General features: G+C 46.0%; 1 protein-coding gene across 1 annotated transcript in view; it reads left to right on the top strand.

Moving 5' to 3' along the window:
• LOC103807387 (glypican-3-like) overlaps positions 1–13960 on the top strand; it is a gene marked incomplete at its 3' end in the record, with an annotated part of 68251 nt that extends 54291 nt beyond the window's left edge. Inside the window, exon 3 of the mRNA XM_009080113.1 lies at positions 13266–13960. Within this exon, the coding sequence (XP_009078361.1) occupies positions 13266–13960 (695 nt within the window). The remainder of the gene's footprint in view (positions 1–13265) is intronic.
• Positions 13961–15782: the final 1822 nt, after the last annotated feature.

The following is a 15782-nucleotide window of genomic DNA, read 5'->3' on the forward strand; positions in this document are numbered from 1 at the left end:
TAGAGAGTGTGAGTTTCACCCCATGGGCTCAGGGCACCCCTAGGTGGAGGGATATAGACTGCCCATCAGCTGGGGCAGAGCTACCCTGGTGCTTTATCCTTTTTCTCCTGGCTCAGGGTGAGGCTGTTCTAGGGGACCTTCAGGAAGGTCCTTGGGTCTTGTGTGAAAAGCTTTGGAGAAAAGCAAGGACACATGTACAAGAATGCTATTTACTTCAAAATGTATTTTGATGTAAATATGGGATGTTGTCTGCAAAGAGGATGCTCACCCATCTTGTCCATGTTGAGAACCAAATTTTTTCCTAGTGCCAGACACAGGCATACAGGTCTCCCTATCTCTCTTTCCAAAGCTCTTGTCCATGCCATGGCACTGCATGCCACTCAAGCTTAGCTGTGACTTGGGTGAGGGAGGTTTGAACACATATCATAGAATCATTAAGGCTGGAAAAGACCTCTGTGACCATGGAGTCCAACTGTTAACCCAGCACTGCTGTGTTCACCACTAAACCATGTCTCCAAGTGTCACCTCCATGCACCTTTTGAACACTTCAGAGACTCTGATTCCACCACTTCTCTGGGCAGCCTGTTCCAATGCCTGACAACCCTTTTGGCGAAGAAATTTTTCTTAATGTCTAATCTAACCCTCCCCTGGCACAACTTGAGGCCATTTTTGGACTTTCTGCTACCCTGTAGGTCAGTTGAAAATAGCAAGGTTGTGTGGACTTCCAGAGACATGATGGGGATGTGGGCGTAACTCTGGGTTGCCAGCGTTTAATTCCTTTCCTCTTCCCTCCATCCCTGTCATGTTGTTCGTGTGGGAGGCTGTGCACTGGCTGAGCCATGGTGGATGCTGGTGATCTGGGATCTCCCCTTTGCCAGTGCCTGCAGAGAACAAGCAGCAAATGATCAATTCAGTGAGTGGAAAATGGGCTGGCTCTGCTTTCCCTCTCTAGAGGCTGTTAAAGCTCCCACTACTGTGTTACCAAGAAGGATCCGTTTCTGACATGTCTGAGCCAGTCAGTTAAGCACAGACCTCACAGGAAATGAATTTTTGATTCTTGACAAGAAGTCAATGAAGAATGGCTTTCCAAGGGTAACTTTTCTTTCTGACAGGAGCAGTGGTGAGCTTGGGGTAGGGGAAGGCAGTTGTCTTTGGATCAGAATTCCTTGTATTTGAACCTGAGCTCTTTTCCCCCCTGTTTTTTCTTCATGGATATAAAAAATCAGGTGTTGATTCCCAGAGCAACTGAATAATCGTACCTAAATTGTTATAACCTCTCAAATATGTCAGTGCCTCCACTGGAAGAGGAGAATATGGATGGAAGTTGAAGCAATGCTAAGGTTTAGAAGAAGGTGATGCCTTTTCTTATTCAGCAGAGTGTTTCTGTTGAGGGAGGTGTGCAAGTACTTCCTCAGGGGCTCACTAACACATTAAATACCTGGATAGGAACAGGACATGGTGCAGTACATCTTTGAAATGACCCTCATGGGCTCTGCCCTCCCTGTCCAGCAATAAACTAATTCTCAGGACTAATGGTAAAATTCCGCAAGGCATGAATTCCCAACTTCAATAGATTTACACTAAGTTAATGGATTTTTCAGCATATCTCTTGCAACCTATTTGTGGTGGCATCATTTTAACATGCACAGTAATTGAAAAAATTGTCAGGTGATAGGATTTATAATCCTCTCTGACCTGTGTTTTTCACACCTAGGGAAGTCTCCATAATAAACATAATGTTTGCAGTAAGGACACATACTGTGTGGAAGTGTTCAGACAGGAGGTGTCTGAGTGGTAACTTTTCCTTGGGGGGAAAAAAAGGATTTTGGAGTTATGAGCCAGCTGATGCTTAGCAAATGGCACCAAGAGGGACACATGTGCCAAGAGTTGCAGAATAGATGAGTCAGAACAGTGTAATGATGAAGATGAATCTTCAGCTTGGTAGATAATATATTCTGTGTCCGTTTCCATGTGCAGCCTTTGAGATACTTGGTCTTTATTTTGAGAGGACCATTCTGCAAGTATCCTTTGGAAAAACAGTTTATTTTTTTTTCCAAGCATATTTGTCCTTGCTCCTTTTGTTATCATTATTTATAAATCAAAAGTTCTATTGATCTGGAGATTATGTGTTAAACCATGTCTGAGCAGTGGTTGCTCTATTACTGAGGGAACCAGCTGCCATAAAACTTTTGGTAAATTTATCGATCGATACTCACCGTGTTTCTCTTCAGAAAAAGAACAAGCTGAATTTTAATTTACTGGGAACGCAACTGAACACGTGGCCCTCGTGTTCAGCAAGGGATTTAAGCCTGCGAGGAGCTTTTGAGAGATGGATAGTGCCATTTCTTTGCAGAGGATTATTCATGTTCCTGAAGGAAAGCCTCTCTGGAGCAGGTAGTGGAGCCTTGGATCGATTCCTGGCAGCCGTGGTTGTGAGCCTTGCTCTTGAGAGCCAAATTATCATCTTGTGCTCCCGTTACAATGCCTGCCTTGCTCTCACAGGGGGAGTAAGGAGACGATAAAACATCTTCCTTTTAAAACAGGTGTTAATCAAACCAGGGCTTTGAGCCAGGCCAAGCAGGATGTAGGAGCCACGTGGAATGCTGGGTATGACCCAACCATGGGCTCAACTGGTGCCACCAGGACCTGATGTCTCACCTGCTGCTTCTTCCCTAGGCAGGGACCTGCTCATGCATCAACTTGAAAAACAAAGTCAAAACGAACCAAACAAACAGAATCCAACCCCCCCATCAACAACAACCAAATAAAACCCTCAACACACTAACCCCCTCAACAAATTAACACAAACAACACTGAAAAAGCCAACCAAACAACTTTCCCCCAACAAACAAAGAAGACCCACAAAAAAAAAAAAAAAAAAAAAACCAAAAAACCCACCAAACCACCCTCTCCCACAAACAAACAACCAAAGCAATGCCCAACATCCACCCAGTAAAACCACTGGTGTTTTGGGGACTTTGCTCAAGATACCACAGAGGAAGAAAAGGAAGAAGTGAGTCTGGTTTTTGAAAAGTGCTAAGGCTGGAAACTGGGACCATAGGTACGTCCTTCTTTTTTCTTTTAAGGATGGAGATGGTGCCTGGGATTTGTGTGCCCAGGATGCTCTGAGTCCTGTTTCAGTGATGCTGCTGTGGGTATGGTGTCCTGTGTCCCACCTTGGTGTCTCAGACAGGAGGGTATTTGGGTACCCTGCTCTTGTCAAGCAACATGCTGCTAAAATATTCTGCATGTGCTCAGCGAGTCAGATGCTGCCAGGGAGCATCAGAGGAGCTTGTTGCACTTGTTCTTCTGAGGTGATCCACAGTCTTATTTCCAGCTTGGAAACTTCTGTCTTTCTGTGAGGTGTCTTGAGACAAAACCAGCTTGAAAATCACTAAATTGATTTTGAGAGCCTGGCCATTGTTCTGTGTCTTGGAAACAGTCACTCCTTAGGGGAAGAGTTACACCAGTGTTGGTTGCTGCACGTTACTGAGCAAATGCCTTTTCCAAGTTCTGCTAGCACAGGTAGGAAGCTGATAACAGAAATAAAGGCGCTGGAGTGACTTAACCATGGTCAACAGGTGCCCTTAAATAAGTGCAAGTCCTTTGTGTTACTATAGGGATCAAGAACTGATCTTCTGCCATTTGCTTTTCCTCAGACAGTTGAGATAACTTTAAAGAGAATTTGGCCAGGAGAGATTATTAAGGAAGGAATTTGCTTCTTAAATAAATAGTCTGCTCTCCATTGTTGGAGACTTAACAGGCTGATAAAAGCCTGCTGGAATGAAAGGAAGCCTGGAAAACACGTCTCAGATCTGCCTTGCTCTAAAGTTACTGAGACCAATGCACTTCCAAAGACTTTTTGAATACAAGCTCAACTTGACCTAGTGGCTTGCTTTATCTTCATTTATTCTGATGAATAAAGGAATTTGCTAGGCTTGCATTTTTTTCAGAAATTACTTATAACTTTTAGTTTAAAATAAAGGGAGGAACTGCACAAACTGGTGTCTTGGTCTGTAGAAATGCTTGGCTTGTAAATTTGGGAGGGAGTGCATGGAATCACTTGCCCTCTGCTTGATACGTGACTTGCCGTTCATCTTTAAAGAGTCACAGAGCTTTTCTGCTGTCTTTATAACCCCATTTAGGTGGATGTTGGAGCCTCCAATTAGTAAAATATGACCGGGTGGGTGACCAAGGGCTGGTTTTCTTGTGTCTCCTCTCTTTTTTTTGTGTTTAAAAACAAAACAATCCCAGATGTGCCTTTGCAATGGTAAAATGTCTGGGTCTGTGATATCTTTGTCTGCTCAGTTACCCAGGGCAGGGATGCCCTTTTCCCAGGGTTTTTGAAGCTGTTCCTGCTGCTCTGGGCTGTGCTCCCTGGTGGAGCAGCTGGCTCAAAATGAGAGTTGTAGATGGAGACTTGTCATCTCTGAAGCACACTGGAGAGGTAAGAGAGACTAGAAGCAAAGAATATAAATATTTATGCTTTAAAAAAATGGGGAAGGTGAAAGTTCCCCAGTGATGTGACATTAGTTCTGGGCTTGTTATGGATGTAATTCTAATGTAACAAAAGCCTGGTGGTGTGGTTTTCAGTGATTTGCTTTCTGTTCTGTGGGATTGGTTTAATTAAGTTTTCCTCTTTAGAAGGAAAGAGGAAAATATGAAATATTTGGAGTGTATGTATTTCTGCTTGTGGCTGAAAGTGTCCTCCTTGTTGGCTGATCCTGAGCTCTGCCACCTCAGCTCTCCTGCTGCCTTCCCATGAGGCTGGGTTTGGTGGGACCTTTCTGATCCCAGCAATCTCTGTCTGCTGGAGCAGCAGTTTGCTTCCTCTGTTGCAAACTCCCAGCCTCTTGGAGAGTACTGGACAAGGATAAAACCAGTTTCCTTTGCAGTAAATCCCTTCTGCAGGAGCAGTGTTCACCTCACTCAAACGGATTCAGGCTCTGATGTTTTCTCAGCCCAAGGCTTCTCTCCATCTTGGGGCACTCCCACATCTGGGCTTGGCTGTCTCTTCCCAGTGGTCCTGCTGCACTGTGCATCCCCAAACTGGTGCCCAGTGATGGAGAGGAGCTCGAATTTGAACCCCAGCCCTTATGTGGGCTTCAGCAACAGGATGGGGGCATGGGATGCATGGAGAGAGGTTTACCTTTCTTTGATCTGACAAGTTACCAGCACAACAGAGCTACCTTTTTGCTGCAGAAGCCTCTTGCATGCCTCTGTCTTTACTTTTCCTACTTATGCTCCCAGGTTTTGGTTTGAGCCTGCTTCTCTGGGCCTTTATTCATCTTTATCCCTTTGATTTTGATATAGACTCATGTTCTTCCACCACTCGTGCCAGCCCTGACTGTTTGCATTTTTAACTTTGTCTTTATTAAATTTTCAGGAATCTGTTAAGCATTCACACATCTGTCATGGCACAAAGCGTTATCTTTCTTGATGCTCAGGAAAACAAATTATACAATGGACGTGCAACCCATATTTAATCCAAAGCACCACAGCCACGTGTTTGAGCATGAAGCCCTAGAAAAGCTTTTCCTGCAGAGTCATTCTTGTCAGGTGTTTGCTGTGAGATTTTTTTGTTGGGTTGGTTTTTTTTCTGTTTTAATTTTCACTTAAGAGTGTAGGTTTCCTGTGTGGAAATGGGTATTCCCAAGGGTCTCCAGGGATCTCTCAAGGCATCCTGATGCCCCTCAGAAAAAACATTGCTTTTCTGTGGTTTGATCATCCCTAACCCTGTCTTTTGCTGTCATGAGATGCAGATGCCAGCACAGGGTACTGAGTGCTGCACTGAGCTCTCTCCAGGCAGGGTCTGGTCCAGGCAAGGGGCTGGATGGAACTGGGGAGCTGTGGGCACCAGTGTTTCTTGTCTCCTTTCTTCTGGGCTTGTAGCAGCTTGTGTTGGTGTGCTCTGCTGTCTGCATTAACAAAGTTTTTGTGTGCAGGATATAAATATTAAATGGGTGAACCACAGTGTGACTAATTGCCTAACAGTGGGACTGTTACCTAGACGGTAATAGGAGTGTGTTTTCAGGGCTGTTTGTGTGGGTATAATGAGACGCTATCATACAGAATTTTTATTAGAAACTTCAGGGAGTGTATTTCAAACTGCCAGGGCACGACATAAGCTGAACAATTAAAAATAAGTGGCTTTGGAGCTTGGCATTTTGATAGAAACAGAAAATTAGGAGAATATGCTTTTCTGACAAGAGTGTAATGATTTGGCATTGGATGGTGAGCAACACTGGCTTGGAAACTTGTAACTTTGCTCCTGCAGGAGTTAAAGGGGTGGGCATGGAGCTGGAAGAAGGAGACCCCTTTCATCTAAGGACTGGACTGAGACCTTTGCTCTCTCAGTCTGGTGGTGATGGAACAAAGGGAGAAAGTGCAAACCTTGATGGTTTAAAATTTAGAAGGTAGAATAACTGAATTGTTTCAATTTTTATTATTAATGCTTTGAAGCTAATCTCATAAGCTTGGGAGCTTGAGACCATAATTTTTATGGAGACAATATTGTAAAAGTAATCTAAAAGGCTGTGTCATAGTTGAGGAAAAAAGCATTTCCTAAGCTTTAAACCCAAATGTGCACAGAGGAAACAAACCCTCTAAGAGCAGCAGTGGCACCATCTGATGGGTTTTGTAATGCCACAGACAAAAGTAATTATGCTGCTTAGAAGAGCTTTTGTCTCCAGATAATGTTGTTAAAAACTTGCAGTGTAGTGTAAATCATAACGGAACAAATCTGGAGGCTGCTCTTATTGCTGCCAGGGGAAATTCTCTTAGGTTTTGTTTCTTTTCTGCTCAATATATTGCAAACCTTTTCCAAGTTGGTAAGTAAATATTACCTGCTGTTTGAAAAATGACTTGGGGTTCATCTCACCAGTAGTGCCTGTGGCAGCCAGGCCATTATTGCAAACAGTTGTTCCTCTCTTGGTGAGCTTTGTTGTGTGTGTTTTGGGAACAGAGGCTGTTGCGATGGGTCTGAAGTTGTTGGATTCACTGGAGATATTAAAGAAGTATTTTCTTCTTTAGAGCTCACTCACATGAGGATGCCTCTGGCTTCTTTTGCTGCTTCCTAGCAGTACTGCAGCAATTGCCAGGTCGGAAAATATCTGGTTGAGCTTACAACCCCACAAACTTTTAGTATTTCCTTGATGAAAATTTGAATTACAACCCATGAACATTAGTGATGTTTTTTGGGGGCTAAGCATTTTTGTCTGTTAGGTATATGGGACTTTTAAAGGTTTGGGAACCCTGGGCCTGAAGAGAATGCAAAGATTGCATTAGGAACAGATTCATTACTGATGAATTTTCCTCCATCCTGCCTGGACACCCCTGTTTTTGCCTCAGAATGGAAATGATCCCTGTGGGCTGAGGGATTCCAGTGCCTAGTTCTCTCCTACTGTGATTTGTGTCCTGAGGAGCGAAAGGAGAGGTTTTTCCATCAGCAAGGAAGTGCCAGAGAGCAGGAAGAGTCAAGGCAGCTTGGCAGGTGAAGTCTGGCCAGCCCAGAGTCTCTCTGACCCCTGTGGTTATTGCTGTGCCTTGCACAGAGTTTGTTGTCAGGCCCTGTGAGCAGGGACCCTCCAGGGACAGGATCTGGAGGACAAACCCAGGGACATGAGGAGAACCACTGAAGCCTGAAAGGGATTTCAGCAAATCCACTGAGCTTCAGGAGCTGGGTCACTTGCTGCCCTGGAGCAGTTGCATCCATAGATGAGATTCATTGAGGGAGAGGAGGCGCATTCACACAAAAAAGGCATTTAAAGTGCGTTTTGGGATGTGGAACTGGTGAGATTTGAAAATGGTCCCATGTGCAGGACAGGGAATCGCTGTGTGTCACATTGCAGCCTGTAGCCCTGGCTGCTTCCAGGCAGCAGCATCCTGGGGAAGGTGCAGTGAATCACAAAATGCATCATCTGTAGGAGAGAAATTCAGCTGCATGCCAGTGATCCATGTGGATCTCAAGGGAGGTTTCTGCTGCATGGAAATAATTTTCTTGTTTGTTTTACAGTTTGGGATAGTGCATGAGGATTCACCACTCTGCCACAGAGTCTTGGAGGAGATGGCTCTGAAGTTTTTATGGGGAATAGGAACCTGATGGTGACACTGTGACCTTGTCTAGGATGTACTTGCCTAGTTGTCTCTCAAAAAAGTTAAACTGAGCCTTGTTACTGGCTCTTGTTAGTGGAATAACAAACATACTATAGTCCCTCGACTGTGACAATGTATCTTTGTGGTCGAGATAAGACTTTAACTGTGGGGAAGCAAGTTTTTAAGCAAACAATCCTTTGCAAAGGTGCAAGTGAGAGTCAGGAGTTCAGGGACCCATAGGAAGTGGGAGCAGCCATGGTGGGAGCTTCCCTGCTCAGAGGGAGCTTTTATGGTTGCAGGATTTGTGTGCCTGGATGTCAAGTAACAGGAAAATCAAGGTTGTAGGTGCAGTTTTAATGGGTTGGTGTCCATGTGCTGAGGGGTGAATGGATCACACACTCCTGCAGCTCCACCCATCTTTGTTCCCTTGCAAGGTGCCCCATGGACAATGAGCTGCCAATTCAAAAGGTTTTCCTCCAGCTCCCTCACCTTTGCTGTGGCTTTGCCAAAGAGGACCCATGGGATGTGCTGTGTGATGCCCAGAGAAGAGCAGCTGTCCATGTGGGAAGCTTTGCAGCAAAACCAAAGTGACACAGTACTGGAGGGGCAACCATGAAGTCCATGGCATGTTTTGGTGCCTGACTGCCTTGGTGGATCCCTCTGTCCTCTCCTCCCTGCTGCTGCCAGCTCACACCTCCTCCCAGTGGCAGCAGTGGTGTGGGGAGGTGGCTCCACACACCTGCAACGATGGCTCTTATGCTGCTGGTTTGTGGTGAGCTGGCAGTGGGGCCAGAGGGGTTCCTAGCAGCAGCACCTTGCCAAACCCCTTCAGCTGCTTGAGAAACTGCCCTTGCTGAGCACAGACCTGGAGGAGCTGTCTCTGTAGCTGCCCCAGCTCTGCAGCTGCTGTGAGATTTCAAGTCTTGCCTCTCTGGTGGGATGCCGTGTGGGAATGCCTCGCTGGGGTCGCTTGTGCTGGCTCCTTGCGATTCAGGCAACTGCATCACATAATCTCTTAAATAAACCCATCAAGTTGCAGACTTGGCTGGAGCCTCCTGCAGCCTGGGGCAGTCAGTAGGTTAATCCAGAGCTCCTCCGGGCCTGCCATCGACCCCTTTGAAGTCGCTGCAGCTTAGGAGTGAACACACTTTCTCAGGAACACTGGCATTTTTACTAAGCAGGAGACTCTTATTATCTGAGCTGAGAATGCAGTGATTTCCTTCTCCTGCCAGTAATCCCCTCTCAGGGCACTGTTATGCTCTTTTACAATTTATTTTCTCTAATTGCAGTTAGCAGTGGCCACGCAGCTCTCCCTGGGGGAGCTATTGCACTTTGAAAGGAGCTTAGTCCTTCCCTTCTGGCCACTAGGACTGGGCAGCAATTCCTCTCCAGGTGCTTCAGCAAGAGTCCTGCCTGAAAAATAAGCCTGTGCTTTTCAACTGGTACCTGATACCTGTGGTCTAAAGTTCAGCTGTTTCACACATCCTTTGGGAGCCCTGATAAGCTGCCCTTGACTGAGGCAGTCAACAGATGCACAGTAGCAGTGCACCAGGTATGATGCTTGGCTGCTGCTGCTGCTCTGGCTCTCATCCTGCATATGGTCCCTTGGTTTCACCTGGACACCTGTCCAATCCATGAGCAGACAGTTTCTCCAAGAGAAATGCTGTGGGAAACAGTGTCAAAGGCTTTACTAAAGTCCTAGTAGACAACATCCGCAGCCTTTCCAACCCGTCCACCAAGTGGGACACCTTATGATAGAAGGAAATGAAGTTGGTCAATTAGGATCTGCTGTTCATGAATCCATGTTGGCTGTGCCTGGTTGTCTTATATGTGCCACCTGATGGCACTGAAGATGATCTGCTCCACTGCCACATTTGCTAACCTCCAGTCCCCTGGGACCTCCCTGGGTAACCAGGACTGCTAGCAAATGATGGATAGTGGCTTGGTGAGTTCTTCTGCCAGCTCCCTTAGTACCCTTGGGTAGATCCCATCCGGCCCCAAGGACTTGTGTGTATCTAAGTGGTGTAGCAGGTCCCTGACCATTTCCTCCTGGGTTATGGGAGCTTCATTCTACTCTCCGTATTTGTCTTCCAGCTCAGGGGACTGAGTACCTGCAGCACAACTGGTCTTGAATATTAAAGACTGAGGCCAAGAAGGCGTTAAGTGCATCTGCCTTTTCCTCATCCTTTGCTGTTGTGTTTTCCCCTGCATCCAATAAAGGATGGAGATTCTTCTGAGCCCTTCCTTTGCTGCTAATGTATTTATAGGAACATTTTTATACTCTGCTGTGTGTGCACAGCTACAGTGATGGAGGTTGTAAAACATGAGCCCAGCTCAGCCGTGCGGTACCTTTGCCTGCTGAAGTGGCAGTGCCTGGGTGTGAGTCTGATGCTGTGCTTTGTCAGGATATTCACTCTACTTCAGCCAGACCTGCAAACCATCTGCATTAAATGGCAGCTTTTGAAAATATCCTTGAAATATAAAGAACAAGAAAAGAAAGAAAAGGCTGAATTTTCCTCCAGCAATGGGAGTTTCAGTAATGCTGTATTATGAGCGGGGCAGATTTTACCAACAGCAAATCCAGGCTGTGGGATTTCCTAGGGAATCAGAAGCCTGTTTTTGCTGCTGTGATGTGGCATCCCCTCTGTTTCCCTGTGAGGTGTCCTTGTGGGAGCAGAGAGGACTGACCCACAAAGTTTCGTCCTCTTTGAAGTGCTCGGAGCTTGGCTGTGGGTCACTGCAGCTGGGGATTTAGTGTTCCTGCAGCCAGGCCTTTGCAAGGAGTATTTCAGAATAAGCAACTACTACAGGAGGTGGGTGGGAGAGATTTTGGATGTGTAAGACTCCTTTTTTACAAAGTTTTATTGTTTCTCGCATCTATTAATAGGGCAGCAGGAGTCTCCATATGCTTTTATAGTCCCTGTTGCGCTTTCTAATGGATATATGCAAAAGCTCCAAGGCGCATAAAATAGGCACTCTCAGCCAGTTATTATGATAAAAATTATGTGCATGTCATGACCTTTAAAGCAGTGGGACTGTGTGTGCATGCTCTTCTGATACACCACTGTTCTCCGTTCCTTTCTGAAGCGTTTCTCGCCGTAGGAGGTTTGCATAGGAGCTTGGAATATTTTTCTAATCAGCGAAGAGTCTTTTGGCTCTGATGATATCTGGCAAAGCACAGAGGAGCGAGAAAAGGGAAGAGGGATGACATTTTCTAAGGCAACTAACAGAGAAGAGGTTAAAGGCGAATGGTGAGGCACAGCATGAAAATCCTGGCACCGTCTCCAGTGCTGTCAAAAAAACACTGGTCCAAAAAATTCTTTGTGCTCTTTGAGGCAAAAGCTATTCTGGGGCTCTTGAGGATAAGGAAGGAAAAAGAAGTTTTGTAATCCATGTGCTTTCTTTAAAGAGACTTTTTTTTTTTTGTTTTAAAACTTTTAATAACAGTGCAACTAGAGTTTGCTCTGCTTGCACAGCCCACTCTGTGTCAGACTTGCTGTTGTGCCTGGAGAGATTTGCCATCTTCTGTATGGGAGTCAGGAGCAGGATGGTGGCTGTGATGGTGAGGGAGGCATGGAGAGAGGGCTTTGTGTCCTTACACCGCTGCATCCCTCCATCTGTGCTGTTAGGAACAAAAATGGTTGTGCTGGGTTTGCTGGGACAGTCCTGGTGTGAGTGTCGGGAGCTGTGGACAAAACGCTTGAGCAGCACTCCTGGGAGTTGTGCAGGCAACAATGGGATAGAGACACTGGTTGCAGAAGTATATCAATGAATTTCTGCTTTGATCACTGCTTACACCACAGCTTTCTGATGCTAGGGTGGGGGGCAGCAAACAGCACCCAGTCCCTGTCCCACCAGGCATCTCTGCATAGCGTGCACATGGGAAGAAAGAGTTGGAAGTCCTGGAGATGTGATGGTCTTAAAAGCTCTTGAGTAGCATGAGGGATTATGCAGGGCGAGCAGCAAGGCCTGACATTGCTTGTGATAGTGTTGATACCAAACCCCCGTGGAGACGTGTCAGGCCACGCTCAGCTGCATCCCATCCTTAACAAATGGGGAGAATAACATTTATGGCTTTAAAAATTAAACACTCCCTTTAATTATTGAACATGAATAATTTTCATGCAAATTGAGCTTGGATGTGTGTTTCCAGAGTGACACAGTTGAGAGTGGTTACATCATGGGGTGTCAGTGACCTGTGAACCAAGAGACTGTTCATAATTTTTAGCATTTTATGCCAAGTACCCTGGAGGGTGGGATGTGGGCAGCTAGAGAGAGTTAGCCAAAGATAAAGACTTTAGTTTGCATGGGTGGCCTCCCCTTCTAATGCTTTAACATGCAAACTGATGTCTGTATGTATGTCTGTTGCCTTTACATATTGGAATATGGATATTTTGGAAGTCTTCTGATTAGGAGAGCTGTAATTAAAGGAATAACTGTGCAGTGACTGTGCTGCTGGGGACTCTCCTGCTCACCTTTTGGCACAACCTGATGTGTGTGAGAGTGGTCCTGGCTGGGCACCTACAGATGGACGTGGCATCACTGGCTTTCAGCATCTCTTTGGACCAAGGAGCAGCACATATCCAGGGCAGATGAAATGTTGAGTGAGCCCTGTGGATTCAGGAGCACTACAGCACTGTGGGGGCTTTTCCAATGGCTTTTTGAGGGCACTTAGTGCTGGAGGTTGAGTGGAATATCCTCTGTGATTAAGCTCCTATAAATATTTTCCTTTTCATAATGGAATGTCAGCATTTGCTGTTTCCTGGTTTTAAACACTGTACAGTTTGTCAAACATTTATCTCTGCCTTAAATTAAGTCTGGAGATAGAACTCCTGTTAATTTCAAATCAATATGAAAGGGGGAGAGAAAGAAATTGCAGTCTAGACCTTTTCTTGAATCAATATTTTCTTTAAAAGCTGAAATGTTAACTAGTTCATAGGGGGTTTTTTTGCCATTTTGAAATGTAGCTTGTATTTAAAGAATTTATGTGTTTCCCCTGCAAATTGCTGATGCTGGTAAGTTTTGCAGCAGGCACAGCTGCCAGCAGGTGTTTGACCCAAGGCAGGCAGGATGGGGCCAGCCCTGGCAGCAGGGATGTGGTGGAATGTTATCCTCCCTTTTTCTGAGCTCATAATCTCTTAGTAACTTTTGCTTTTCATTCTGTTTTGCAGAAGCCTTTGAAATCGTAGTTCGGCACGCAAGAAACTTCACCAACAGCATGTTTAGGACCCACTACCAGAGCATGGGGCCCAGAGCTCTGAAGTTTGTTGGAGAACTTTTTACTGATGTCTCTCTCTACATATTGGGCTCTGACATCAGTGTTAATAACATGATAAATGAATTTTTTGACAGTTTATTCCCTTTGGTTTACTCTCACTTGATTAATCCCGGCTTCCCCGATCCCTCTGTGGAAATGACTGAATGCCTGAGGGCAGCCAGGAGAGACCTCAAAGTCTTTGGTAACTACCCCAAGATGATGATGACGCAGGTGTCCAAGTCACTGCAGGCCACACGAGTCTTTCTGCAGGCCCTGAACCTGGGGATTGAGGTAATAAACACCACTGACCACTTAAAGTTCAGCAAGGACTGTGGGCGAGGGCTGCTGAAGATGTGGTACTGCTCACACTGCCAGGGGCTGCTCCTGGCCAAGTCCTGTGCCAGCTACTGCAGTGTGGTGATGCAGGGATGCTTGGCAGGCATGATGGAGATCGATAAGCACTGGCGAGAGTACATCGTGTCTCTGGAGGGGCTGACCAAAGGCATGCATGGCATCTATGACATGGAGCACGTCCTCCTGAACCTGTTCTCCTTGGTGCGGGATGCCATTGTCCACGTGCAGAAGAACGAAGGAAAGCTCTTGACAACTGTGAGTAGTTCTCTGTAGTTCCCCAAGCTCGCTGCCGTGGCAGGGCTTGCTTGTACCACGTAGACCACAAGGTCTATGTGTTGAAACCAACCTGTTCTTTTCCTCCAGTCAACAAACCCCAAGTGCTCCAATTACGCACTCCTCCCCTCCTGCTCTGTTTTTTTTTAAATTTTGGTAGCATTTAGAATCACAGAACCATCAAGGTTGGAGAAGACCTCTAAGATCGAGTCCAGCCATTAACCTGCCAACCTGCTCTAACCCCTAAACCATATCCTCCAGTGCCGGATCCAGACACCTCAAACACCTCCAGGGATGGTGACTCTACCACCTCCCTGGGCAATCTATTCTAGTGCCTGAACACCTTAACAGTAAACAAAGTTTTCCTAACATCTAATCTGTCTCAGCTTATGTCTGTTCCCTCTAGTCCTCCTTTGGAACCGGTGTTTGCAGGGCCTGGATTTCAGCTAAGGGCTTTGCCTCTTTTCAGGCTGGCCAGAGCAGAAGGGTCTGCACTCACCCTGGCATCAGCTTTGTAGCTGGGGTGTGAGGTTAGGAGCTGAGATATCCCAGCATCTTCAGTTCTCCCTGGGTGCTGTGCTTGCCTTGGGTGGCTCTGAAAGGCTGGTCCTGTTCTCCAGGTGTCCCCCTGTCTCCTTTAATATCACTAAAATGTACTTCCAAACAGATGCCAAGCAGAAGCACATGCCATGGCATCCCCTGGTGTAGCAAAGGAGATCTCATTTTTCCCTCTTTTGGTAACTCATTTCAGTTTTGGGCTGCATTTAATCTCAGGGATGAGATTATTTCTTATTTATCAGAAATGACTTGGCTCTTTATAACACATTGTGTGAATTTCTAAGCCTTTTAAGCAACTGAGGCTTTCTTGTTCTGAAAATCCTGCTGCTCTGTTTGACACCAAGGACAAATGTAGTGTGGTAATATGATGCTTGTTTTGCAGAGGAGATTTTTCCTGAGACACAGTTGAGCTGCTCCTTGTAGGTAAGGTAGAGTTGGGGATGGGGCAAAGGTGCAGGAGTGTTGTAATAGTTTGCTTACAGTCAAAGATGATTAAAATCTGACACTGCTTGTTCCTGCCATTCTTGACTCCTGTTTATAAAAGCACTGTGTTTATGTAGGTCACTGTACTACTTGCACTGTGAGTAACTCTTATCTTTTTTGGGGACTGTGGAAATGTATCAGCTTATGGATTTTGAGCTATGTGGCACTCAGCCAGCAGCACTCTTCCCTGCTGCTTTCTGTGCTGTCTTTGCTTGGTGATTGCCCAAGACATGCCACCAGTTACACAGGCTGGGAAATAATGTGGCGGCACTTGGGTGGTTTCACACCCCCTGGGTATTTTGGCACACGTGGAGTAAGCTCTCTCCATTGCTTAGAAGGGACTTAGGGACCAAATTACACTAGGTTGGATTACTCTTGTGTTATGGTGGCCAGGAAGAGGCTGTAGCTGAGGGCTGGGCTTGGTGTTGGTCACCTGAGCAGATGGTGCAGGCAGGACTTGTGTGCAATGTGTTAGGCTCCAGGGTGCAGTGCAAGACATTGACTTGCAACCTGCCATAGCCCCTTTCTGCAGACAATCCCTGTTTCACAGCAGCCTGCCAAGAATTTCTTGTGCAGGGAAGTTCCATCTGATGGTCCAGGACCAGCAGCTCTGCTGCCATGGAGCCAGGGCAGGTTCTCTTCTCCCATCAGTCAGAACCTGTCAACCCTCTCTGGAACAGAAAAGGAGCACAGATATAACTGTAGATTTGACTTGAGATCAAGTGAGATGGAGAATTCATGTTACAGGTGATAATGAGAGAAA

The sequence above is a fragment of the Acanthisitta chloris genome, unplaced genomic scaffold, assembly GCF_000695815.1.
Source record: "Acanthisitta chloris isolate BGI_N310 unplaced genomic scaffold, ASM69581v1 scaffold7888, whole genome shotgun sequence".
NCBI lineage: Eukaryota > Metazoa > Chordata > Aves > Passeriformes > Acanthisittidae > Acanthisitta > Acanthisitta chloris.